Consider the following 25914-nt stretch of genomic DNA (forward strand, 5'->3'; position numbering starts at 1 on the left):
CCCTGCTGACAGCTGCATGCACGTGCTCCCCGTAGAGCTCAGGCCCCCGGCCAGAAGTCTCCCGCTGCTCCCTTCCCTCCTGGGTGGAGATTTTTAGACATCCCTGCTTATTGGACTTTTCCCCTTTTTAAAAAAATGGCGTTGTGTAGACTTGGAGTAGCCCTCTGGCGACGTATGGTTTAGTTCTAACATTGTCGCCTACTGCCGGCCCCCTTTAGCAGTCTCGTGCCCCTGGCCATGGTCCTCGCGCTGGCAGCACCGTTTGCTTGTCACAGAGCAGACTATGGACTGGCAGGGGGACATCCGGCGTGAGTCACAGCCGACTGAAGTTCGGACCTTGTTCCCCAGGAGAGAGGAGCCGGGCGCGCCCGCGGCCACGTCCCTAGCCACCAACTCCACCTACTACAGTACGTCGGCCCCCAAGGCGGAGCTGCTGATTAAGATGAAGGACCTGCAGCAGCAGCAGGAGCCGGAGGACGACGCAGGGAGTGACGTGGACCACGACCTGGCCGTGAAGAAGGTAGGAGAGCCCGTCGTCAGTGACCGCGTGGCGTGGGCCCTGCGCCGCGTGTCCACGGCCGTGTGTGGTCCGTTTCTGTGTGGGACGGTGACATTCGGGGCAATAGTATTAAGCCCTTCCTGGCTAAGTGGGTCTCGTCTAAAATTCCTCACAGTTTCTTTACCATTTTTTTTTTAAGATTTTATTTATTTACTTAGAGCAGGAGAGAGAAGAGGGGCAGAGGGAGAAGCAGACTTCCCAGTACGCAGGGAGCCGGATGCAGGATTTGGTCCTGGGACTCTGGGATCATGACCTGAGCCAAAGGCAGACGTATCACTCGCTCAGCCACCCGGGCGCCCATCACCATCCTGCGTAGTAAGATGTAGTCACGTTAAGTGGGTACCACTCAGTGAAAGTTCAGTCGGTACGTCTCTTCTCTCCCGTTTAAAATCTAAGGACTTGGAGCTCCTGGGGGGCTCATTCGGTTCCGCATCTGCGTGTGGCTCAGGTCATGATCCCAGGGTCCTAGAATCGAGTCCTGCGTCAGGCACGTTAGTCAGTGGGGGATCTGCGTCTCCCTCTGCTGCTCTCCCTCCTTGTGCATTCTCTCCCTTTCTTAAATAAAATCTTCAAAAAATAATAAGTAAAAATACTATCTAGGGACTTCGCTGTGTGTCGTGCCGTGAGTCACACGTACTGTGGGAACATCCAGCTCCGGTGTCCTAACCAGCTGATCGGAATATCCCAGCAGTAGGTGGCAAGTGCTTTGTCAGGCCAAAAGCATCACTTGTTAAATCAGAGAACCCCTCAGGCACTTGGGGATACAACCGTAGACGAAACAGAACAGAGCCCCGCCTTCCCTGAGGGGGAGCTTACGATCCGCACAAAAACACGCATGCGGTCCGGGCTCAGCACACCATCGGCTGCACACCACACGCGGCCCACCTCCTGCTTCAATAAGACCCGTTTCACGGAGACACGGCCGCACCGAGCTGTCGGGCTCTGCGCTCCGCTGGCCTCCACACCACCCGGAGCCGCAGACGTGAGTGGTTGCCCCGACTGCGCGGCCTGTAGAGGCGGAGGTCTTCGCTGTTCGGCCCCTTACGGAAGGACTCCGCCAGGCTGTCGCGTAGTACGTTGGACGGTGGGAGAGTTCGGTGGGCTGGAGGGATGGAGCGAACAAAGGAATGCGGTTCCAGAGCGGGCCCGAGGTGAGGCCTGGACAGTGACCTGGGTGGCGTGTGCGGGAGAGCCGTGTGGACGGCTGCGTGCCCTGGGGGGCGAGGGGCCTGCAGTGCTGAGTCCTGAGCGGGAGCCTCAGACATGTTGGAGAAGCAGCAGGGGCCAGTGGCGGGCACCGTGTGGACAGGGAATGGAGGATTGGAGATGACGTCGGGGTGAGGTCGGGGACGAGTGAGTGCCCATGAGGTCATGCTAGGGACAGAATTACTGCCGTCAGGGTCAACGTCAGCACCACTGTATTAGCCTTAATTCCTCGTGGTGTGTCGGCATGCCAGACCTGTGCCATCCAGGGGATGACCTGGCTTCTTGTTAGGAAGGCCTCCGCATTAAGGGGGACAGGGAAGTGCCAAAGGTCTGCCTCGGAGGAGACCATGTACTGTTTCTTCCAGGGGCTGGAACCTGTGTCAGTCATCGTAAGAAAAGGGGAGGACCAGCATTCTGCGAACGTTTTCTCTATGCTTACCGTTTTGGAAAAGAGCTTTCATAAAAAAACGCCTTTTTTTTTTTTTAGTCTTTGCAAAAGATTTTGCTTGAAGTCTGCTTGTATCGTTAATGGTTTAAAAATACCACAGGTCGATTTCAGATACAATAAAAGAAATATCGTGGTCCACGCACAAAAGAAAATTACTTTCAGTTTGGGAAACGGTCGCTTTTTGGTTCAACGAGTTGAGGGAAATGAAAGATAAGCATTTTCCTTTCAGAGGTGCCTTTTAGAGGCCCCGTATCAGGCTTAGGGTTGCATTTTCTATTGTTGTTTTTAAATAAAGAACCAAAAATGTTTTTCATGCTCATGAAACTGGAGAAAAATGTACACTTTACCCGATTCTGATTCAGTCCTGGAGCTGGATGTGAAGGACAGTGTGGTCCACGACATGCCCTTGTTTGTCGTGCTATGCCGATGCGGGGTGCGGCACGGCGTGCTGTGTCCTGCTCCCCTCGTCTCTGTGGCGCTTTCTCATTTTGCTCTTGGGAGGCGCGAGACGCTGGGGCGCCGCCTTCCCACAGGTGGCTGCTTTGGGATTGAGGTACATCCCTGTGGGGCTCCTGGGTGACTCCGTCGGTTGAGCATCTGCCTTCAGCTCAGGTCATGATCCCAGGATCCCAAGATCGAGCCCCGCATCAAGCTCCCTCCTAGCAGAGAGCCTGCTTCTCCCTCTGCCCCTCTCTCCTACTTGCGCTCTCGCTGGCTGTCTCTCTCAAAAGAATAAATAAAAACTAATTTTAAAAGAGAGAGAAAGAGGAATCCCTGTGAACTTGCCTCCTGACAGCCTGCCCCACCGTGATTGAACTCTGCAGTGGGTCGATCTGTTGGGTTCCGTGTGCACCCATCAGGCGGTTCCACCCTGAACGACCAGGACTAGAAATCACAGTTCTGTGCAGCGTTGCAGCTCAGGAATCCGGCTTTTCGGCTTGAGTCGAGAAAGCCAGCTGCTGCCCTGTCTTTGCACCCTCCTCCCAGCACCCACACATACACTGTGTCCCCTGCTTTGGCAGCGTGGTTCTGCCCGGGGGAGAGGAGGAGCGGAGAGCTGTGCGCGCGTGCCTGATGGGCCATGACGGTAGAACAGCAAGACCCCGAGTCCCCCGTGTGCCAGATATCACCAGAGGGACCTCGGCTGCCATGATCACGGCATCACTGCGTGCTCCCAGAACCGAGTGCCAGAGCGGGGATCCCCGTATTGTAGGGGAAGACTGAGGACACAGGCAGGAGAGAACAGAGGACCCCACGCAGGCAGGCAGGGGAGAATTCCGTGTCCGGCTGAAAGCAGGACCCCGGCAAGGCTAATAAATACATTTTTGTACGTGGGGCAGCTGAGGCCGACTTCCCGAGGGTGCCCTGGTAGACTCGCGGGGTTCTTCAGGAGAACCACACAAACCCATGGGTCAACGTCAAGCCTCTCTGAGGGTTTTTCCCTGGACCCAAGAGGTGGGTGCAATGCCCAGAGAGAAAAGGCCTCATTTTTCCGCGGAGTGGGACCACAGTTAGGTGTCTGGGGCCATCCGAATAGAGGTGAGAGGCAGCGTTGCCCCTGCTGTGAGCCCTGGGGACTGGCCTCTGCCGTGCCGCTCTCCTCCCAGGCTCCCTGAGTGCCGCGGGCTGCGGAACGTGAGCCGAGGGGCCGGCGGGAGGCTCGGCTGGTGTGGCAGGTGAGGCCTGCCGCACCCGGGCCGGTGCTGAGTGAGTGGTTCCCATGCTGCCTGCACCAGGCCTCGTCCAAGGTCTTTGAAAGTCGCTGTCTGTGCTGCTTCTGGTGGCCCTTTAAGGAGGAAGGGGAGGGAGTTTCTAATAAAACCTTATGCAAGACATACAAGAGAATTAGAGGAATTTGGGCTCCTTCCAGAATGCCCAGTTCCACGTTAGCTCAGCTGGTACTGCAGGTTCGAAGGCACGTTTCCGTGCATCAGCATGAGATCTGCAGTACGATAGTTGCTGAAGAACAGTGACACTGGGAACGACCGGTCACAGCGGCCAGGCCTCCTCACCCACGCGCAGCCCTCCACATTTCCGGAGGTATTCATTCCGGTTCGCACTGGCTTCAGGCAAGAATTTGGAAAGTTCTTCCCCATAATCCCCGTAATTTATTTTGTGCTTTTCCCTCAAGTCATGGGTATCTGCCAAAAAGCCATCTTAGCCGTGGGATTCCAGGTCCACATAAAGCACGTCCCCAGATAGCTAGGTGCGCGGAGACGCAAGCCGGGGCACGCTTAGACGCCCACACTCGGAGCATCGACCATGTGTAGACGCGTACGGTTTTAACTGCCCGAGGGACGAAAATGCCTTAGCATCGTGGGCAGCTCTGACGAAAGGCCATGGCTTTCGGATCCGGGCACTAATTTTTATACATGTGTGTGGACTTTTCCCACCGGAACAGTCATCGGGACAGGCGCTTTGGGCCTGCCTGTCATGTGTTCGGTGCACCCCGGGAGTCGCTGACACCTGCTGAGTGTGGGCCACCGCCAGGGGCTGCCGATGGCTGCGTCATGGGCGGGGAATTCACTCGGCCTTCACGTCAGCCCTCCAGGCGGGGGCGCCTGTTCTCGTGGAGCCGTGGACATGGGGCTGGGGAGACTTCTTTCCCGCACTCTGCAGGCTCCTTCTGGGGTCGCAGTTGGTAAATGGCCCCAGGACGAGGTACGGCGGCTCAGGTGACTTCCACAGGTCTGCTTTGTGCACATAGTGTCGCTCGTGACAGCAGAGTGTGCTAAAAATCCTGACTGTACTTGAGTGTTCAGATGATACTGTCTTCAGTTGGGTTCGTGCCCTTGACCGTTGCTTTGGTTCTCAGACTCTCTCGGGGTCAGCCTGGCAGCATGCTGCTGGTACGGTGGCTCTCGGAACTCACCGGGTCCGGCTCTCAGTGGACCTGGTGACAGAGAGATGCCCGTGATCGTCACAACGTGGTTTTTCCCAGTCAGGGCTCCTGGAGAGCCATCCCTGGGATTCTCCCCAGGTAGGGCAGGAGGCAGATCACCTTTGCCGCTCACGGCAGACCACAGGGTGCTTCATCTTGGGAGGGCGGCCCAGGTAGATGTTTTTTTATGTTTGTCGTTTGGGTTGGTGTTGAAGGGTCCGAGCTTCAGTTGGGCAACACGAGAAAGTTGTGGCCATGGCCATCCAAGCATGTGGACGTACTTCGGGCCATACAGCGGCACGCTTCAAAATGGGTAAAAGGGCAAATCGTGTTACGTGGATTTCGCCATACGAAAAAAAATGAGTAGTTTATTTGCACTTTGGTCATATTCAACTCAGGTGTCTCTAAAGGACTTTGAATTTTACTGACAGCCCTTTATTTGTTTTAATTTTAAATTGCTTATTCCACGTAGAATATACTTTTTTTTTTAAAGAATCTTTTAAGATTTTTTATTTATTTCACACACAGAGATCACAAGTAGGCAGAGAGGCAGGCAGAGAGAAAAGAGGAAGCAGGCTCCCTGCTGAGCAGAGAGCCCGATGTGGGGCTTGATCGCAAGACCCTGGGATCATGACCTGAGCCAAAGGCAGAGGCTTTAATCCACTGAGCCACCCAGGCACCCCTAGAACATACTTTTTAATCATGCAATTTAGTACTGGGTGTGAGACTCAGTAACTTCTGTACATGCGAGTCTTTAAATTGGAAAACTCCAGGGATGCCTGGGTGGCTCAGCGGGTTAAGCTGCTGCCTTCACCTCAGGTCATGATCCCAGGGTCCTGGTATCAAGCCCTGCATCGGGCTCCCTGCTCCGTGGGGAATCTGCTTCTCTCCCTCTCTGTCTGTCTCTTTCTGAAATAAAAAAAGGAGATCGTTAAAAATAAATAAGTGAATTGCAAAGTTCCAAAGTATGAAGCCCAGAGTGTCACGTGGGCCCCAAGACTGCTGGCAGAGGTAAAGGGTGAAACGAGGGGAACCATGAGGAGCCCCGGGGGGCCGCCTGCTGGGTCTCTGAGGACAGCCACAGCATGAGAGCAGGTAGTTCATCTCCGTTCTCGATGAAATGCCGGGGACATCACCAGGAGCTGTCACCTTTCTCCTGGCCTCATAAATCCTCTCTCATTTGATGCAAAATGAACTCTTACCAAGTTAGGCTGAATTACACACAGGCCGCTTAGGTGAGACCACGGACTGCCGCTGTGGCCAGGGGCTGGGTCGGGACCACCCTGGTGAGCGCTTGCACGCCACCCCTGTCCCCACAGCAGGAGCTCATCGAGAGCATCAGTCGCAAGCTGCAGGTGCTGCGGGAGGCCCGGGAGAGCCTGCTGGAGGACATCCAGGCCAACAGTGCACTTGGGGACGAGGTGGAGGCCATTGCCAAAGATGTCTGCAAACCCAACGAGTTCGACAAGTTCCGGATGTTCATCGGGGATCTGGACAAAGTGGTGAACCTTCTGCTGTCGCTGTCCGGCCGCCTGGCCCGCGTGGAAAACGCCCTCAATAATTTGGACGACAGCACTTCTCCTGGTGACCGGGTAGGTGCGGCGTGTCTGAGCTGGACGTCGGGGGGCCCGTGGGCAGGTCGTGTGTGGGGTGCCGGGAGTTCCCGCCGGGAAGCCTCGCGCAGTTCCTAGGCAGCGTGCCCAGGGCTCTCCCTCTCTTTCCGTAGACATGCCACCGACGGGGGCTGCCGGGGCTCACGGGGCCTTGAGCGCCGCTGTCGCTGGACGGCAGGGCTGCCGTGCTGTTGGGGAAGAACTGTGGCTTCTTTGTGACGCCTTTCCGTCCGCTCCCAGGGATCCTTCCTGATCACGGTCTTTTTCTTGGACATTATCTTTTCCGCTTGACCACACGGAAGTGGAGCTCAGCAGCTCTGACAAATTACAAGCACTCGGTGCTCATGGAATTCGCTGTCGTTGCTGCTTTTAACGGGAGTGCACACGGCAGTCTGGAAAGAGCCAGCAGCCTTGTCTGCCTTGCCTCCCTTGCTCGAGGTGTGTAGCTTGGAGCATGTCTGTTAGCAGGTTCCTGTGTCCGTTTCTGACATGCAAGACACGGGAAGTCATGTGTGCTTTGCTGCCTTTCCTTCCTGGGTCCAACACCAGTAAAACATTGAGTTCGATTCTTTGGTAGGTCCTCATATGGTCATCTTGAATATTAATAAGACGCCATAACTTCTCTGAAAGGGAGGCAGAAGAGGCAGCCCTCTCCCCTTCCTCCCCGTGAGAGTGGGGTCGGCCACGTAGATCTTCTGGAGTGTGGCTTTCAGACTGTTGTAGTTCTGGGCCTCGCTGAGTCATTAGTAACCACCATTTGAACGTGCTACAGGAGCATTTAAACAACGGAGACCCTTGGGTGGTGTTCAGATTCTGTGTTGCTCTCTTGCCCATCTTCGCCAGGTCTATCTAGAAACAGGAAAGTAACATAAATAGGAAACAGATTTATTTATATGTAATTGGAATGTTCTCGGGTATTAATTTGAGGGAAAAGGTAGTGTGGTCTTCGCAGCTCAGCCCGTTTTAATCCATCTTTCCCTCTCTGTGTGCAACGGACAGAGACTTCATTTAGAATTCAGGGATGATAGAGGTGCCTGGGGGGCTCAGTGGGTTAAGCCTCTGCCTTTGGCTCAGGTCATGATCCCAGGGTCCTGGGATCGAGCCCCGAGTCGGGCTCGTGCTCAGTGGGGAGTCTGCTTCCCCCTCTGCCTCTCCCTCTGCTTGTGCTGTCTCAAATGAATTTAAAAAGTCTTCTTTAAAAAAGTTGAGCGGATGCTAGAAAGAGTCACAGCACCAAGGACCGTGGCCGTGGTCTTCCCGGATACCAGGCTCTGTAGGGAGCGAGCGTCAGCAGCCCTCGCTGCGTCGCGGGGGTCTTCCGACGCAGGGTCTCGTTGCCCGGCCGGGTGCGGTGCAGCGCCCCAGTGTCCAGCCACGCCGCCAGCGGAGGAGAGCCTGTCAGGCAGCTGCAGCTTGGGGAAGCCACGGTTTTCAGAGACGGACATGGTAACCAGTTAGAAGACACGGAGGCAGGTTTTACAAGTCTCCCTCCATCTTTGCAGTGAGAAATGGAATACGTGGGTCAACGCAAACACGTCGGGTCCTCCCCCCGAAACCTCTGCAGCTTCCTGTCACCGGTCAGCCCAGATGGCGTTAACTGCCCAAGCGGACTTCTAGAACCGCTTGACGTCTGTTTTCCTTTGCCTTGGGACCAGTTGCTTTGCCTTCCTCTTTCCGTGAAAACTGCGAACGTTAGTTTGACCTGGAGGTGGAGGTGTCCCACAGGAGTGGGCGGGAGGCCCTGCACACAGCGGGGTCTGGGCTGCGTCCCAGCGCTGTCCCTGTGTCCGGGCATTTTGCAAAGTGCTGCCACGTCCCACACGCTCGTGCGCCGCTGTCGGGAACGGTCCGTGGCCAAGATGCCAAGTGGCGGAATACTGAAGGGGCTGTCCTGGTGGCCACATGACGGTCACTCCAGGGCGTTGAATCCCCGCCTCCCTCGGCGGACGCGGGGAGACACTGCAGAATGTGCCCAGCGCTTCCCTTCTTAGTTTTCATTAATCTCGAAGGGGGTCGGGTTGGTTCGTGTGTGTCTTATAAGCAGAGAGTGACTGTGAGGTCCACGTTTTGGGAATGGGGTTGTCTGTGCCCCCCAGGGAGTGTCCCCCGTCACCCTGTCTCTTCTGCCTGTCCTCGCTCCGTCACCGCGTCGTTCAGCAAGTTTGCACAGAGGCTCCTCCTGCCGAAGTGTGCAGGATCCTGCTCTGGGAGTTCTTCAGAATCTCTTCCTTTTGCCGACTTCCCCACAGTCTTGTCACAGACAGGCCTGTGGCCCACCCGGCGTCTCCTAAGTCCGTCAGACCTCTCGAGCTTCCCGGAATTCTGTAGCTGTCTGTGTCTGGACCGCTCTTCTCATCCCGGCTGTTTCTCTGAGTCAGTCAAGGCCACGGCTGGTGGGAAGAAGTGGAAGTGGGATGGACAGGCCCAGGGGTGCTTACGGGCCGGCCGGGCCTGGGGCCGGCCGTGGCCTCCCAGTGCGTTCGCCCCCGTCCCGCGGATCCCCACGTGGGCGCGGTCTCCAGTCCCTAGCCTGTGTGTCCCAGCCCCCGTGCAATCTCCAGTCGCTGACTTGGGTGTCCCAGAGCCCGGCTCTAGCCCCGCTCCTCAGCGGGCTCGTTTCTCTCTCTCCACAGCAGTCACTGCTCGAGAAGCAGCGGATGCTCATCCAGCAGCACGAGGATGCCAAGGAGCTGAAGGAGAACCTGGACCGCCGGGAGCGCGTCGTGCTCGACATCCTGGCCAGCTACCTGAGCGAGGAGAGCCTGGCCGACTACGAGCACTTTGTGAAGATGAAGTCGGCTCTCATCATCGAGCAGCGGGAACTGGAGGACAAGATCCACCTGGGGGAGGAGCAGCTGAAGTGCCTGTTCGACAGCCTTCAGCCCGAAAGAGCCAAATAAGGGGAGCCCTCCCTGGCGGAGGACGGAAGCTGGCGCCGGGCGCTCCGTTCCCGAGGAGGCGAGTAGGAACCCCAGCCTGTCTCTCTCTCTTGTAGCGCAAATCCTCCAGTAGCAAAACAGCTGTTAAGAAAGCAATAACTCTGTGTGTGTTTGCGATGGTCTATTTAATTTTTTGGTTTCCCTTTTGATGCGCCGCAGAATGTCTCCCCATTAGCCGTCTTTCCTTTGCAAGTCAGCACTCGTGGCAGCGGGCTCCAGCGGATGGCGACTGGGTGCAGTCCAGACTGTGGGCTCCTGCCGCGCGGTGCATGCAAGGGGTCATTCCACGGGTGGGTCTGCCCTTCCTCCCATCTTCACGTCGGGAAGCAGCCGCTCGGGAAGCAAGCCGAGCGAGTCCGTAAGGTACATGAGAGGGGAGACCGTGGCGCACGTCTTGTCCTGTGATTCATCCAAAGCATGGGCTGCCACGTGTCTTCCCTGTTCGTCAGGTGGTGTGGACCATTCATTGTCCTCCTTCCTTGGCCCCAGCAAAATCCGTGATCTGTGATGCTCATGCATTAACATTTTGGAAAGGTGAATCATTTCCAAGTGGTTAAAAACCAACCGTGGAACAAGTCACCGACGTGTTGGGTTCACTCATTCTGAACTCGCCACTTAGAGAAATAGCGTGCATGCTGTAAAACACAGGCCCAGAGCAGAGAGTTTCAGTCCTGGTATCCCGGTGCAAGGGCTTTTTCCTTGCAAAGAGAAATTACTCAGTTCATAGTATGTCCCGTAGTGCGATGTGCTCGCTAGACGTCTGTTTCCTGAGACCGGCAGCAGATTTCTCAAGTTCCTTTTTCCCCAGAACGCTTCCTTTGTGTGCACTGGGTCATTAACGATAATTGGCTTCTTGTCCCCTTTTGCCTCTTTAAATCCGCTACCATGCCGTGTAAGGGTTCCGTTCCATTTACGTGTAAGAACTTTTCTCTGGTTTTTCAGAGGCCCATGGACTCTACAAGCCCTAAACCTGACCTTTGGCCACAGATTCTAGAGGTTCTGTGCCCTTTTCATTGGTTGAAATGACAAGATTTTGACGAGTCTGTTCACTCACGAAACACTGTCATGCTGTCCATTTCCGGTGGAGAAGTCACAGACTGGGAGAAAAGATTTGCCGGTCACGTCTGTGACAAAGGATCTGTGTCGGGACCATGCAGAGAACTTTCAGAACTCCACAGCAAGAGCGCACACAGCCCCGTTAGCCCGTGGGCAAGAGACCGGACTTGGCGCTCCCCCGCACAGGGCGCGGGCATGCGGCAAACCGGCACGTGGAGCGACGTCCACCCGCCGACGGCCTGGTTGCCACCGGTGTTGCGTCTGCGTCGCTGCAGACCCGCCGTGCCGCTTCCCAGCCACTCCTCTGATTCGGTGCCTGGTAAATGGCAGGGGAACCCCGTGATGACTTCGTGTTGGGGTGATATCCAGATATTTGTCTGATAAAAGGATCACTTGGATCCTCGTTTCCCTGTGTTGCTGTGCAAGTTTTCCGCCAGATGGGGGGACGTCCCTTTGTCAGCAGAGTGTTCCCTTCCCGAAACGCACGTACACACGAGTGTCTTACCTGACCGATGTCTGTACTTCCTGCGCCGCGGGGTGAGCTGGACTCCTGAGCCACGGCACGGATGTCTGTGCGCCCCCGCACAGAGGGGTCCAAACTGGCAGGCTTCAGTCATGCAGGCAATAAACACTCTTCCTGGCAACCCAGCCATGCCAAAGAGACAGATGCCTTTTCCCAAGTTGTCATTCCTATCGAGTTAAGCTATTTCTGACTTGAAGAATGCCCATTCTGCCAATGAAGTGTCCTCCTTGCCTCCTGGTGTAGTCCCTTGCTGTGAAAACTGGTCACTTCAGAAAAGGTGAGGCCGGCTGTCCCCGGACCTCTGTCACTCTCCCCCACGGGGACAACCACAGTAATTTGACTGTGTTTTGCTTTCAATTTACACAAAGCTTTTATCTGTGATCCTTTCCCCTCAAACACAGTATTGTGAACCATTTTGATGATAAATATGTAAAATGTGAATAATGGAATTTATGTGTCTGTGTCCAGCCTTTTGAGGTCTCTGGAGGACGTTCTCTTGTACGTGGCAACATGGAACGCTCCACTGCGCTTTCAGCAAAGCACATGTCACCGTTACGGTCCTGTGCCCTTCCCGTTGGCCTCTTAGACGTCTGGTCAGTGGGGGCCCAGAGAGTCCAGTGAGTCGGTGGCCGTCACTTTGTGAAGACCATGGTATTGCATACGAGAACAACCTGGTGCTAACGTTCTGCCCTTGGCGTTCGTAGGAGCTGGCTGACTCCTCCCCCGCCCTAGCTCGGCGCTGCAGTGCCCTGCACCTCGCGATTTCAGTCAGGGCCGCTGCCCGTGGCTTTTATCCGCTTCCACTGTGGAAAATGTGTACGTACTTCATGCTCGACACTCACCACCTCTCAGCACATCGTTCTGCTTGACTTTAACAAAATAAATGGTGTCTTGGAGTGAATGCAGCATGTCTCCGATGTACCTGTGTTCCGTCTGTTGTAAGTAACCAGACCGTCCTCACCGTAGGTCAGATTCTGATAACCTGGGGGGCTGGGGATTTGTCTGTGTGTCACCATGTGCCAGTCTAGCACAGGCTCATCCGTTTGCAGTCAGGACAAAGCCGGGGACCCCGGCTGGATCAGTTAGCTGTTGCCGCCGTGATGCTGTGTAACAAGCAGCTGTGAAAATTCATTTGCGCAAATGCCTCTCTGGAGCTCATGAATTCGTAAATCCTGATGCCCTCTGCTCCGCGTGTCTGGCATCATGCTCCTGGGACCGGCAGTCTGGCCTGGGGACATCCAGGGCAGGTGCGTGAGAGAACCAGTGTGGTCGCAAAGTTGTTTTCCCACGTACCTGGTTCTGTCACGCTTGCGTCAAAGCGAGTCCACTGTCAAAGCGAGTCCCCCAGCTGAACACGGAGTTGGGGGGGTGGGGTCTGTCCCCTTGCTTGGGCGGGAGGAACCGTGAAGTCATGTGCCAGAGGGTGGGTAAGGATGTAATGAATCACCGCTGGCCTCCATCTCCCACACCAGCGTCCTGGACCCAGAAGTCAGGTTCCCCGAGCAAGGCCCCCTCTGCCGCTCCCTAGCCTGGTGGCCGTGAGCAAAGCACTTGGCCTCTCCGAGCCTCCGAGGGTCGTCCTCTGGAACTGGGGGAGGGCTGCGGAGCTCAGCCGAGCTCACCCATGCTCACAGGCTGAGCCGTCGGGCCGGGTTCAGGAGAGTGCTGTGGCAGTGCGGCTCTGGGGCGTCCCGCGTCCCGTCTGCACCCAGAGGGGAGCGCCTTCCCAGAGCCGACCTGCCAGAACCATCCGGGAGCAGAGCACTTCCTCCGCTTGGGGGGGTCAGAAAGGTTCTGTTCTGGAGGTTTGTGGGACCTGTAGGCTAGACAGGAAGGGGAGGGTCTGTTGAATAAAACTTCTCAGAGTTAGAGCTCATACTTACTGAGAATGGGAAAAAACGCACAAGTTCGGCTTTTATAAAAGTGGAAGAATACCGCCCATTTGGTTTTCACTTCTGGCCTCTGCCCGGGCTACTTCAGGTCGTGGCATCTGAGTTCTGAATTGGTCAGGAGAGGAGTAACAGAACAATTCAGATGCGGCCGTGGGTTACCGCTCTGCTGCGAGGCTGCGATCCCACCGCCGTGTCCCATGACCCACGGGTGACGAAGTGCGCCCTTGCGTGCTCAGGCTGGTGAACCACGCTGGCGACCGTGTGGTCTTTGCTGCAGGCCTGTCAGACGTCTTGAGGGTGAGCGCCCTGGGGTGCCCCGACACACGGTCTGGGACGTGGGGACCCCAATGTTCACTCCATTTTCAGACCTGTCTGCTGTTCTGTCGCACGTCTGTGCCCTACAAGACAGGCATTCTGGAAGCGTGTTTTCTGCATCTCCCACTGAAGAGAAGAAAGCGCACGACGCACGGTGTGTTCACTCTTGTGCGTGGTGCGTCTTGAGTCATGGTGATCCATGTGAGCATCCCACGAAGCCCAAACTGTGTAGTCCCAGTCTCTGCCTCTCCACCAGATGCCCCCCAAACGCTCGTGGCCATGCCAGTGCCACCTGAGACAGGCGGGCGGAGAGGACGGAGATGGTAGAACAGCGCAGGGACAGTGTCTTTCGCAGATTCGACCAAAGCGTAGAGCTCTGCTGGCTTCCAGCTGGTCATCAGATTCAAAGTCGAGGCCTGCCAGATAGCGCTCTCCACCCTGGCGAAGACCATGTCAAGGGGTGTTCACGAGACTGATGGCACCAGGAGGGGGACACAGATGCCGTCCCTGGAGGGCTCTTAAGAAGGATGCAGTTTGCGTCCCAAAGTGCGGGAAGTTCTTTAAAAACAAGGCCAAGCCTTACCAGTTGAGCTCCACATGGGGCCCAGTCAAAAGAGAATAAGGTAACACAGAAATTAAAAAGTGAAACAAACCCTTGGTTGTTAAGTCCCAATGCCAGGACACATGGTTTTTTCATTGATCAGCACACCTCTTTGCTGTCTCTCTCTCTCTCAAATAAATAAAATCTTTCAAAGAAAAGTGTTGAGAACTTTTCCCTTAACTATTCAACATAGTGTTGAATTGCTGGGTAATATTGCACTTGAAGGATATAAATGGTTCACCCAAAGTATTCTCGGAATGGGGTTTTTTCCTGTTCCTCCCCAGTTGTGACCTTGGCTATAAAGGTCACTGGGTGTGTGTTTCACTTACATCTTTGTACATATCTCTACTCATTTTCTTGGGATAAATACCTTATCGTGGAAACACTAAGCAGTTCTGGAGGAACCTGGGCTTCTGTATAGATCTAGTCCTAGGTGCCGGTCAGCTGACCTGATGGGACTTTCCAGTCACCTCATGTCTACAGAAGCCCCATTGGAAGCTGTTCCCAGTCGTAGGTCGGTTTCTCACAGATGAGGAACGATTACGCATAGTCCGGACAGTCTCCCCCGTGTGTGGGGTGTGTCAACAAGGCCGGAGTCCAGGCCCAGAGAAAAGGAGGCGCTGCCCCCGAACTAAGGGCATCCTCTGTAGTGTTAGCTGCCCGCGGTCTTTCACCGCGCAGCGTGGCCTGGTGGGCGCCATTTCTGCCTACACCTGCCCACACGCATTGCTGCAGCCTATTAAAAAAAAAAACAGTCCGTCCTTCTGAAGATGTGGGTTAGTGCCGTGCCGGGGACAAGAGAAGCAGCGAGTAGGAGACAGGTCTGACTGCGATATATCTTAAAAGCAGGCTCTGGGCGCCTGGGTGGCTCCGTGGGTTAAAGTCTCTGCCTTCAGCTCAGGTCATGATCTCAGGGTCCTGGGATCGAGCCCCGCATCGGGCTCTCTGCTCAGCAGGGAGCCTGCTTCCCTCTCTCTCTCTGCCTGCCTCTCTGTCAAATAAAAATCTTAAAAAAAAAAAAAAAGCGGTCTCTGATGGTCCACTGGTAAGCCTTACCTACCCCTCAAAGAAAACCTAATGGAGAGGAAATGTGACGAAGAAAAGAAAGCAAAGGGGTGTGCAGATCAATGAAAAGAACAGTGCGTCCTGGCGTTGGGGACCGAACAACCAAGGGTTTGTTTTATTTTTTTATTTGCTTTTATTTTTGTGTTCTCTTACTCTCTTTTGAGTGGACCCAACAGGGGCACGAACTCATGACCCTAAGACTAAGGCCCAGAGACCAAGGCCCAAGCTGCCATCCAGAGGCCGCCATGTAACCGCCTGAGCCCCGCCCCGGGCGTCCCCCGTACCTAGCAACCGAGAACTTGGAAGGCGAGGACAATGGGGGCCAGAATGTGGGGACCACGGAAGGCGGGGGCGACGGCCTTAAAAGCGAGCGGCTGGCGGGTCCGGCGGCAGAGCTCTCCTGCGGGCCCTGCGGAAGGGCCGCCTCGGAGAAGCGACTAGGGTGTCCTTAGAGGAGCGGCGTGGGCTTCTGCGCGTCCCGCCGGGTAGCTGACCGCCCTCTTGCCAGACTCTCGCTCGCCGGGAGGCCGCGTCCCTGCTCAGAGGAGGTACGGCCCTTCTCGCTGTGTGTGTGACACGCACACGGGTGGGGAGGAGAACACAGATGGGTCGCTTGACCCCACTAAGTGTGCGGTTCGGGGCACGTGTACGACGGCCCTCTGCCGCCACCACCATCCCCGGCCGGGACCCCTTCCTCTTCCCAAACGGAAACCCTGTCCCCGGGGAGCGCCACCCGCCACATTCCTCTGTCCCCTGCCCCGGCCACCGTGTCCTGCTTCCCGTGTCTAGGACCCCCGCTGCTCTAGGTGCTGCGTGGAAGCGAGTCCCGCGCTTTGTCTCGGGCACTGGCTGGTTCCCCTGCGCTGTCTTCACGGCTCGTCCGAGTCGGAGCCAGCGCGAGGGTCCCTTCCCTTTCAGCTGGTGGGGACTGGGGGGGTGTAGAGACCCCGTTTCGTCTATCCAGCCATGCATGCTGGGCGCTCGGGTTTCCGCCTCTTGGCTGTGAAGGTCGGGGCTTGGGGGAGGGGTGTCTGCTTTCTCTTCCGTGGGGTCTGCACCAGGAGCCGGCCTTGCTGGACCTCGGGGTAATTTCACGTTGAATTTTTCGAGTTATTGGGTCTCCTGTCCTCCTCCATTGTGTTTGGACTCCTTCATCATCCTACAAGGGTTCGTCTCAGTCGCTCTCAAAGATGAACTTGCTGTTCCGCGCTCTCCCATCCGGACGCCCCTTCCTGGTCTCTCCTGGCGTGGATTCGAGCGGCAGCACATCAGCGTCGCCCACCGGGGCAGACCGAGGGCGGTGGACGGGGCTGACCAGCACACGGCTCGGCGTGGCCTGATCCCACTTCTCTCCCTTCCATAGCCTTCGTGCTGTGACGCCACAGGCACGTCGTCGTGAGACAGCCTCACGGGGGTTTTGTAGGTCACCGCCGCTTATTTTGTTGGTATTTCATTGCCCGGTTTCAGGTCCGTCTTTCAGCCTCCACAAGGCCCACCTCTGCTGAAACTGCTTCTCTGCACGTGTCCTCACCCTCTGCTTCCCCCGTTTCTCTTTCATATTCTCCGATTACCCGATATATGCAGCCCTCCAATTGGGTCTCCTTGGCTAGTGAAACAAACAAACAAAAAACGTGACCGTCTCTGGGACAGGCCGTCGTTCCCCCTTAGACCTAGAGACTTTCCAATCTGAACCAAAGACGCGTCAGAAGTCAGGCAAAGTGTGAGGTGTACGTTACAAATGTTAGTGAACACTAGCACCTGCTAGAACACTCCACTGAAAGGTTTCCCATCTTGGAGAAAGCATTTCAGAGTTCACAAAGCTCTGTTAAATTCGAAGGCTGGAAACTACGTTCAGGTTATGAGCCAGAGTCTGGTAAGAATATCTCTGTTTTAAACTTCCCGGGGCCAGGAGATAACCAGAAAACTACAATGAGGCTCAGTCTTAAACTGCCTCTTGTCCCTAAGGGTCCTTTACATGCAGAGCCCGTGGTGATTCTATATACACAGTCGTCAAACCCAGATAGGCGAGCCACAGCAAGCCTTACAAGGAGGCGGGGAAAGTAGAGCCCTCCTACCTTGCTGGTGGGATGAACAAATGGTGCGGCCACTTAGGGAAACAATTTGGTGGTCCCCCAAAATGTAGACATAGAGTTAGCCTGTGACCCAGCAGTTCCGCTCCTAGGTACATACCCAAGAGAAATGAAACCATATCCACACACACACACTTAGACACTACCGTTCACAGCAGCATCCTTCCTAACAGCCCAAAAAGGAAAACCACCCGAGTGCCCACCTTCTGCTCAGTAAACGGTAGTGTAGCTGTACAGTGGAATATTACTGGGCCATGAAAAGGAACAGAGTCCCCACGCATCTATAGATGAGCCCCAAAACATGATGTCCAGAAAAAGCCAGACACACAGGCCGCACACAGTAGGACTCGGTTTATGGGAGCTACCCAGAACAGGCGAATCTGTAAGAACCAGGGGCCGGGGCGGGGCAGAGCAGGAAGTAAGGAGGAACTCCTCTCCCTAAGGAGCACAGCATTGCCTTTATGATTCTCTTAGGGAGTCCTCCTTTTAGCAAACAGTAGACCAACCCTAAAATGGCTGTCCTTTCCACTCAACTCCCATATCACAATGGCGCCATTATTCCAGAATTCTCTCCCAAGGTTTTAGAATGTTGGATAAGTGCTGATGTAGGTTTGCCAGTGGTTCATAAGTGGGGCCAGAGGACTTTGATGAGATGAGATCCAGACTGTCCTGAGATCCAGACTGTCCTGACAGCATCCTTCAAAGTCCCAGTGGTCTCATCCAATGGTGGGTTGGAAGTGGCCCGTTAGGAGAGAAGGCGTCAGCTGCCTGATGGCAAAGGGGATAACAAGCAACCGCAGAAGGTAAGTGACCCCAGACCGATGGCGAGAAGCAGATCTCCCCCGGAGCCAAAGACAAACGGGTCAGTGTGTCCACTTTTCCCAGTAGGTCGTGGAGCTTTGTAACAGTTACGTGAGAGCAAGAATGTGTTCATGTTCCTCTTGGCCTCCTGGCAGGGTTACAGAGAGCCTGGGGGTTCTGTTAGGAGTTTCTGACTCAACAGGCCGTCAGCGCTGGGCTGGGTCTCCATCCTACAGACGAGCTCAGGTTTGAGCAGGAGTTTTCTGGAGGAGGCCTCCGGGGACCCATCTGGCGCACGCAACAAAGTCCCCATGCCGCCTGGGTTCCGGCCTCCTGCTAAGTGAATTATGAGTAAGTGAGACACTGTTTCCTGCCCAGCTGGAGGGCGTGTGTCCCCGAGTACTTAGGACAAGCACCACAAATGCTATCATAACCGTTTGTGCAAGTGGCTAGTGTTCCATCATACGGGTGACCCCGCAATTCCTGTGTCCCTTCTACTGTAGGTGGTGGTTTCGGTTGTCCGCATCTCTCCTGAACCGTGCTTCTGCTGATACTTGCTTGTTAATCTATAATATTTATTACATAAATTAATAAGCAATCTTATATTTCTCACTTTTAATTCCTAATCCGGTAAGTATGGATGGATGCAAACTGTGGGAACAAAAACTCTTTGGAGTCAATACATTTTTTTTGTTTGTTTCTTATCGCAGGAAAATATTTTTGACCATTTAATGACCAAATTATTGACCATTTTAACCATTTTTAAGGGTACAGGTCTCCAGAACTTTTGACCCAGTAACTGCCTGCCTCTCCCGCTTCCAAGTGCAAAGTGCAGAGACCTTTTTGGTCCTGAGACCAAGAAGTTTAGGAACTGCTGAGCTCCTTCCGGGGCTCAGAAGTGCTTCGGGAGGCCGGGCTGCTCCCCACGAAGTCCTCCCGTGCCCTCCCCTCCCTCTCCCTGCTCCCCCGAGGTCCAGCTCAGCCCGGGGCCCAGCAACACTCACCTCCGTCCGCGGTGTTGTGACCTGCCTCTGTCCTGCTTCTCTGTTAACTACCTAATCATTTACCTTTTAAGAGCATTACGTCTTTCTGGCCGAAAACTGAGACCGTGGCAGAGAGGATGCTGGGCAAGAGGGAAGGCTGGACCTCCAGGGCCCTTACCCCGTCCTCCTTCCCAGAGGTCACAACTCTTAAACATTTCCCCCACCCAGGAATTCTCTGTTCATATGCAAACATGTTTCCTATTTGTATATATTGTGTTTATATATATTTAAACGTGTTAGATGTTCGCCCTCGTTTTCACTGAAATGGAGCCATTGATTTATTTTAGAGAGAGTGAGCACAGGACGGGGCGGGGGGGGGGGGGCGGCGGAGAGGGGAGAGCAGGGGCAGAGGGAGAGAGAGAGAGAGAATCCAGGCAGACTCCGCACTGAGCACAGAGCCTGACGCGGGCTGGATCTCATGACCCTGAGATCACGACCCCAGCCAAAGCCAAGAGTCGGACATAACCGACCATATGCCCCAGGCCCCAACCAAGCCATTTCTATACACATGCTTCTGCAACATGCATTTTCACTGAGCGAGATACTTCTAACGGCTGGCCCTGCAGATACACACCTCTTGCTTGCACGCAAACCTCGCGTGAGTGGTAAATAAATACATGCCAGTGTGGGAGCCCCCACGGGAGGTCCGGAGCCTCCATGCTCTCCATGAAGCGCCTTCCGCTCCCGCTCATACTCATCACTATGCTCGCATCCCGGCCTGTGCCCCTGTTTTTCCCCATTTGGAAAAGTAATAGACTCTTAAAACGTGAAACAATGGGCCGCCTGGGTGGCTGAGCCCGTTAAGCGACTGCCTTCGGCTCCGGTCATGATCCCAGGGTCCTGGAATCGAGTCCCGCATTGGGTTCCCTGCTCAGTGGGGGGCCTGCTTCTCCCTGTCCCTCTGCTGCTCCCCCTGCTTGTGCTATCAAATTAATAAAATCTTTTAAAAAAATGAAAAAAATCACTAGTAATCCCAATAGAGGCATGTTGTTTTGCTTATTTAGGGTGGGCAAAAATAAGATCACACTACAAACTTGGGAGTTTTATCTGCTTTAAATTCACATACCACGGGTGTTTTCCCGCATTACGAAATCCTCTTCTACTGTGACATCTGCTGAGTCTCATGGCAAACGAACGACCAATAACCTCCTACAGTGTAGTTACGTACCAGATATAATTCATCCTCCGTTGCTTCATAACGTCAGTGAAGCCTTAGTTATTGTTCCTATTTTTAAAAATCATGCTCATGGCAGAAATGCCTTAAAAGGCTTGAACAGCCGGGCATCATTTAAAAAAATCACAATCCAAGGTTGTAAACAGGGTCGAGTGAAAGCATGCCGACTGCATGATCCCTGTTTTGGAAAACAGGCAGAGTTGAACTGAGATGCTTCACGGGTGCATGCTGAGAGGTGAAAAATCGGTAAAGACTAGTAAGGAAGAGATAATGTTACATATCTTAAACCAAGAGGCGTGTCTGTGGTTATTTGTCCCGTGACAATTTATTGAGCTGTACACTTAGATTTGTGTGCTATAAGTATATACATTTTATAATATATGTTTTATGATATACTATATATTATAACTATAAAATATATATTCATATATTATACTTTGTTTATATAATATGTATTATAATTATATATCAAGTATATTGAAATATTATAAGATAATATAATAATATATTATATATATGTATTTTAAAACTCATAATCCCTCTAACCCGGTTAAAAATGTCTCTTACTAACTTAGCATACAGACTTCCAGTTCTCAGAGCCACGATGAGATGCCCCAGTTTGTAGCTTACCGCCTGTCCTTGGTACGTTGTGGCCATCTTTTTGGTTACATCATGTCTCCGTGGCAATTAGAACGGATGTCACCCGAGAGACAAAACCAACACCTGCGGGAGCAGAGATGGGGACGTGGAACGTTCGGGCGCTGCCAGTGGGAACGCAGAATGGCGGGGCCGGCGGGTAGCGGGTAGCAGGTAGCGCACTCTGAAGGGTTGAGCGCACACTTGCCGTCTGTTCCGCGCCCCTGGCCCGGCCTGAGGCATCTACCCGGGGGACACGAGAACACACGCGCACAGAAACACCGCCCGGAGATGCGTAGAGCCGCGCTACTCCTAACGGCCCAAACATGCAACCCGTCCCGGTGTCCAAACACCGAGCCGATGGCCCGTGCCCGCCGCTGCCTGGGGCCCAGTGAGGGGCAGCAGAGCATCCCTGCGGGGCTGGAGCTTGAAAACAGCCAAACGTGACACCCGGCCCGTTGCGCGATGCCAGCCCCGCGCTGAGCCACGGCGCGTACTAGCCTGGTGGCACGGACACGGCACCGACCGACGGCTCAGCCGAGCTCGGTCGCGGGGCCTGAGCGCGTCCCATTTTTCAGTAGGCGCAGCGCCGTGATGACCACTTTCTGTCTGTGGCCGGTCTCATTTTGGGGACGAGTGCCCAGAAGTGGAGGTGCCTGTTTGAAAGTCGGTGCCCTGTCGGGCCTCCGATGACAAGGGCCACCGGCCCTTCCCGAAGCCGGCCCGCCCTGTGTCCCGCCCGCAGAGCGCGAATGTCTCGGGTCCCCACCCTCGGTCTCGCGCGGGGCGCGCAGGGGCGCGTCCCAGCCCGCGGTGGCCGCTCACCCCGTGTTTGTCCGCAGCTTCCCGCGGCGCGCGGCGGCCATGGTGCCGCTCATCAACAGCGCCAACTGCCAGGTGGCCGGCTTTGTGGTGGCCACGGTGGGCTGGATCCTGACCACCACGTCCATGGGCCTCGTGGAGTGGAGAGTGTGGTACGTCGAGAACAGCGCCCTCTTGCCCCCGGGCCTGGTGTGCGTGGGCATGTGGAAGGTCTGCGTGTACCACCAGGTCAGCGACCACAGCAAAGCCACCCTGTGTCAACGCTACGGCTACCGCACCGCGTATCTCCCGCTTGATATTCGCGTCTCCCAAAGCCTCCTCCTGATCGCCAGCATCCTGGGCCTCCTGGGGCGAGCCTCCATCATCTTCGCGCTCAGGAACGCCTATCTGGGAGTTGTGCGGGGGAACACCAACTTCAACCCACTCGTCACCTCGGGAATCCTGAACCTGGCCTCTGGCGTCTGCATCTCCATCGCCGTCGTCTGGAATTACCACTCGGTGATGAGCGAGCAGGGCATTTCCTTCCCCCCGTCGCTGTCGATTCCCTTCAAGCCCAACACTCAGGAGATCGGCAGTGCCTTTCTGGTGGCGTGTCTGGCCGCCTTCATGATGTTGCTGAGCGGGTTGATTTTCCTGTCCCACAAGTTCTCCGCGGCTACCCAAGTGCATCCTCAGACTTCCGACATGTGAAATTCCCGGTTTTGTCGGCTTTGCAAATCCAGAATGGCCAAGAGTTGATGAGAAATATTAGCAGAGTATCCCATCAGATATTCACAGAAATTCCAGACCATGGCAAAGGTAGCTTGGGGCAGAAGGTGGCCAACTCTTTCTTTTACCTTCTGTATCTTTTGTTTCGTTGATTCACCAGCTCTTTGATTGAATCGAGGAAATTTCATTTAAAAAAAAAATCTTCCTCACCTGCTTTTTGGTCTTATTGGATCTGTATTTCAATTATTGTTGAATAAATAAGCAGTACTGTAAACCTGGTGTGTCGAAATGAGATTTTCTGTGTTTCTCATGTTTCCCTCTTAAGCTTCCACTAGAAACAACCCACTTTATTTCCTGTGGTATGGTGCCCAGCATTGCTCTCTCACATAAAATTCCCCAAAATATGCAGAAGTAGAATAAAAGGAGGAATCACCACACACCCCTTCTCAGACTCAACAATCAATCAAGATTCTGTCATATTAGCTTTATAGCTCCTTGCTTTTAACCTACTTTTTTCAAAGTATTTTAAAGGAAACCCCAGACATTTCCTTGCATACCATATTATACCTTTAAAAATTTAAGAGTTTTTCCTTGTCATCAAATACTTTTTTTTTAAAGATTTTATTTATGTATTTGACAGAGAGAGATCACAAGTAGGCAGAGAGAGAGGAAGGGAAGCAGGCACCCCGCTGAGCAGAGAGCCCGATGCGGGGCTCGATCCCAGGACCCTGAGATCATGACCTGAGCTGAAGGCAGAGGCTTTAACCCACTGAGCCAACCAGGCGCCCCAACCTGTGACCTTTGACATGTCTCTCTCAGGATTATTTTAAGATTAAAAAAAAAAACTATTCAAGACAAGCATAACCTACTCTTTACCTCAAACAACTCTTTATCAATAAAATTCATTGTAATAAGATGATTTTCCTAAAGAACAAAATAGTAGAGAGAAGAATATATCAGTAATAGAGTTAACAACTGCATTCATCAAATGTTAAATGTTGAAATTAAAGTATATTTATTTACTCTGTGTCTAATTTCTTTTAACACCAGTGGTCCTTAACCTCGTGGAAATTCTCCGCAGTATAATTCCCACACACAAAAAATTTTGTACCAGTTCACAGATCTCTTGAAACCTATTCGTGGATCTCATTTTCAACATTTAAGTGACAGTTTTTAAAAATTGATTTATTGTTTTATGGGCATGCTAGAAACTCCCCCTTCTCATAATCTTCAGCTTATTTTATTTATTTTTATAAAGATTATTTATTTATTTATTTATTTGCGATACAGCAAGAGCAAGAGAGCACAAACGGGGAGCAGCAGAGGGAGAAGCAGGCTCCCCGCTGAGCAGGGAGCCCAATGCAGGGCTCGATCCCAGGACTCTGAGATCATGACCTGAGCTGAAGGCAGAGGCTTTAACACACTGAGCTACCCAGGTGCCCCTTCAGCTTATTTTTAAAACAAATTAACTTTACCAGCTAAAAACCTACCTACAATATTAACGAGTACAGATATACCCTGCTTAAAATCATTTCATTAAACATTTTTCAGTGATGGTTCCTATGTTTAAAGTTTAAGAAAAAAAAGTGTTTTTTTAAGTAATCTCTGCACCAATGTGGGGCTTGAACTCATGGCCCCAATATCAAGAATCACAGGCTCTACTGGCTGAGTCAGCCAGGCACCCCAGAAGAAAAAAAGCATTTCTGAAAAAGGTTTATTTTAGAGAGAGAGCACACAAGCTGGGGGAGGGGCAGAGAGAGGGAGAAAATCTCAAGCAGACGCCCCACAGAGCCCAGAGCCCAAAGCAGGGCTCGACCCCACAGCCCTCAGATCACGACCTGAACCGAAACAATGAGTCTGATGCTCAAGCAATTGAGCCATCCAGGCACTCTAAAAAAAAAAAATTTTTTTTTAGTAAAATCAAATCCTTACTGAAACCATTGTCTGTTTTCTTTTTTTGTTTTTTATTTCCCCCTCCAAGAAACATGACTAGAAAAATGTCAATATTTCAAAGGGAAGAGTTTTTCTGCAGACACTATCCAGGAACAAAGCCAAAAAAAAAATTAAGATTTATTTATTTTATGGCTAACGGACACATGAAAAAATGTTCATCATCTTTAGCCATCAGGGAGATTCAAATCAAAACCACGCTAAGATCCCACCTCGCACCAGTTAGAATGGCCAAAATTAACAAGACAGGAAACAACGTGTGTTGGAGAGGATGTGGAGAAAGGGGAACCCTCTTACACTGTTGGTGGGAATGCAAGTTGGTGCAGCCACTTTGGAGAACAGTGTGGAGGTTCCTCAAGAAATTAAGAATAGAGCTTCCCTATGACCCTGCAATTGCACTGCTGGGTATTTACCCCAAAGATACAGATGTAGTGAAAAGAAGGGCCATTTGTACCCCAATGTTTATTGCAGCAATGGCTACAGTCACCAAACTGTGGAAAGAACCAAGATGCCCTTCAGCGGATGAATGGATAAGGAAGATGTGGTCCATATACACGATGGAGTATTATGCCTCCATCAGAAAGGACGAATACCCAACTTTTGTAGCAACATGGACGGGACTGGAGGAGATTATGCTGAGCGAAATAAGTCAAGCAGAGAGAGTCAGTTATCATGTGGTTTCACTTATTTGTGGAGCATAAGGAATAACACAGAGGACATGGGGAGATGGAGAGGAGAAGGGAGTTGAGGGAAATTGGAAGGGGAGACGAACTATGAGAGACTGTGGACTCTGAGATACAAACTGAGGGTTTTGAAGGGCGGGGGTTGGGCGGTTGGGGGAGCCAGGTGGTGAATATTAAGGAGGGCACGGATTGCATGGAGCACTGGGTGTGGTGCACAAACAATGAACTCTGGAACACTGAAAAAATAAAGTTTAAAAAAAGATTTATTTATTTTAGAGAGTGAGCATGCATGATGGGGAGAGGGGCACAGGGAGAGGGAGAGGAAGAATCTCAAGCAGACCCCCCACTGAGCCCAGAGCCTGATGCGGGGCTCGAACCCAGGACTCTGAGATCATGACCTGAGCCAAAATCAAGAATGCACCACTTAACTGACTGAACCACCCAGGTGCCCCAGGAACAAAGCAGATTGTGAACGCAGTAAAATCATGGCACGCTCATAGTCTCCAGGATCTTGAGACATCAGCCTGTCGGTAATTACACCTGCAGTCCATGTGCTCGCCTGTTTGAACCTTCTCCGCCTCGGAGAGCTTGCCGTCATTTTGATAAAGGTTGCTGAAGTCCATGGACATGATATTTTCGTCTCAACTCCTTCAGCATGTTTTCCAGTCTATTTGGGGAAAAAAAAAAAAGTCTTTTCCCAGAGCATGTAGCTCTTTTATGGCTCACGCCTGTTTGGAAGATAGAATACTTTTGCAAAAAACACTGGATTCTGGAATATTTCTTCCATACGCGTTTTGCTTGAAAAATCTGCTTTTTGCATTCAGCACTTTTTTCATGTTCTTCAGAGATGTTCCGTTCTGTCTTAGTGAATTTCTTTTTGTAATTTTCCAGTTTTCTGAGATTTACATT

The 25914-nt window shown here is 53.1% G+C and overlaps 2 protein-coding genes across 7 annotated transcripts in view; both read left to right on the forward strand.

Moving 5' to 3' along the window:
- Positions 1-10681, forward strand: part of SHROOM2 (shroom family member 2) — a 130660-nt gene extending 119979 nt beyond the window's left edge. For 2 of the 3 annotated variants that reach the window (XM_045996460.1, XM_045996458.1), the window contains exons 8-10: positions 349-520; positions 6414-6686; positions 9341-10681. In XM_045996460.1, coding sequence (XP_045852416.1) covers positions 349-520; positions 6414-6686; positions 9341-9607 — 712 coding nt within the window. In that variant the 3' untranslated portion in view covers positions 9608-10681. The remainder of the gene's footprint in view (positions 1-348; positions 521-6413; positions 6687-9340) is intronic. The other variant, XM_045996459.1, reaches the window with a different exon arrangement.
- Positions 451-22628, forward strand: CLDN34 (claudin 34). Of its 4 annotated transcripts, XM_045996479.1 has the most exons (3): positions 10691-12163; positions 13206-13414; positions 21685-22628. In XM_045996479.1, the coding sequence occupies exon 3, from the start codon at positions 21707-21709 to the stop codon at positions 22352-22354; it is 648 nt and encodes a 215-aa protein (XP_045852435.1). In that variant the 5' UTR covers positions 10691-12163; positions 13206-13414; positions 21685-21706; the 3' UTR covers positions 22355-22628. The 4 variants fall into 4 exon arrangements, with proteins under 4 accessions (XP_045852437.1, XP_045852435.1, XP_045852434.1 ...); XM_045996481.1 differs by lacking the exons at positions 10691-12163; positions 13206-13414 and adding an exon at positions 451-520; XM_045996478.1 differs by lacking the exon at positions 13206-13414.
- The last annotated feature ends 3286 nt before the right edge of the window (positions 22629-25914 follow it).

Source organism: Meles meles, chromosome X, assembly GCF_922984935.1.
Source record: "Meles meles chromosome X, mMelMel3.1 paternal haplotype, whole genome shotgun sequence".
Lineage (NCBI taxonomy): Eukaryota > Metazoa > Chordata > Mammalia > Carnivora > Mustelidae > Meles > Meles meles.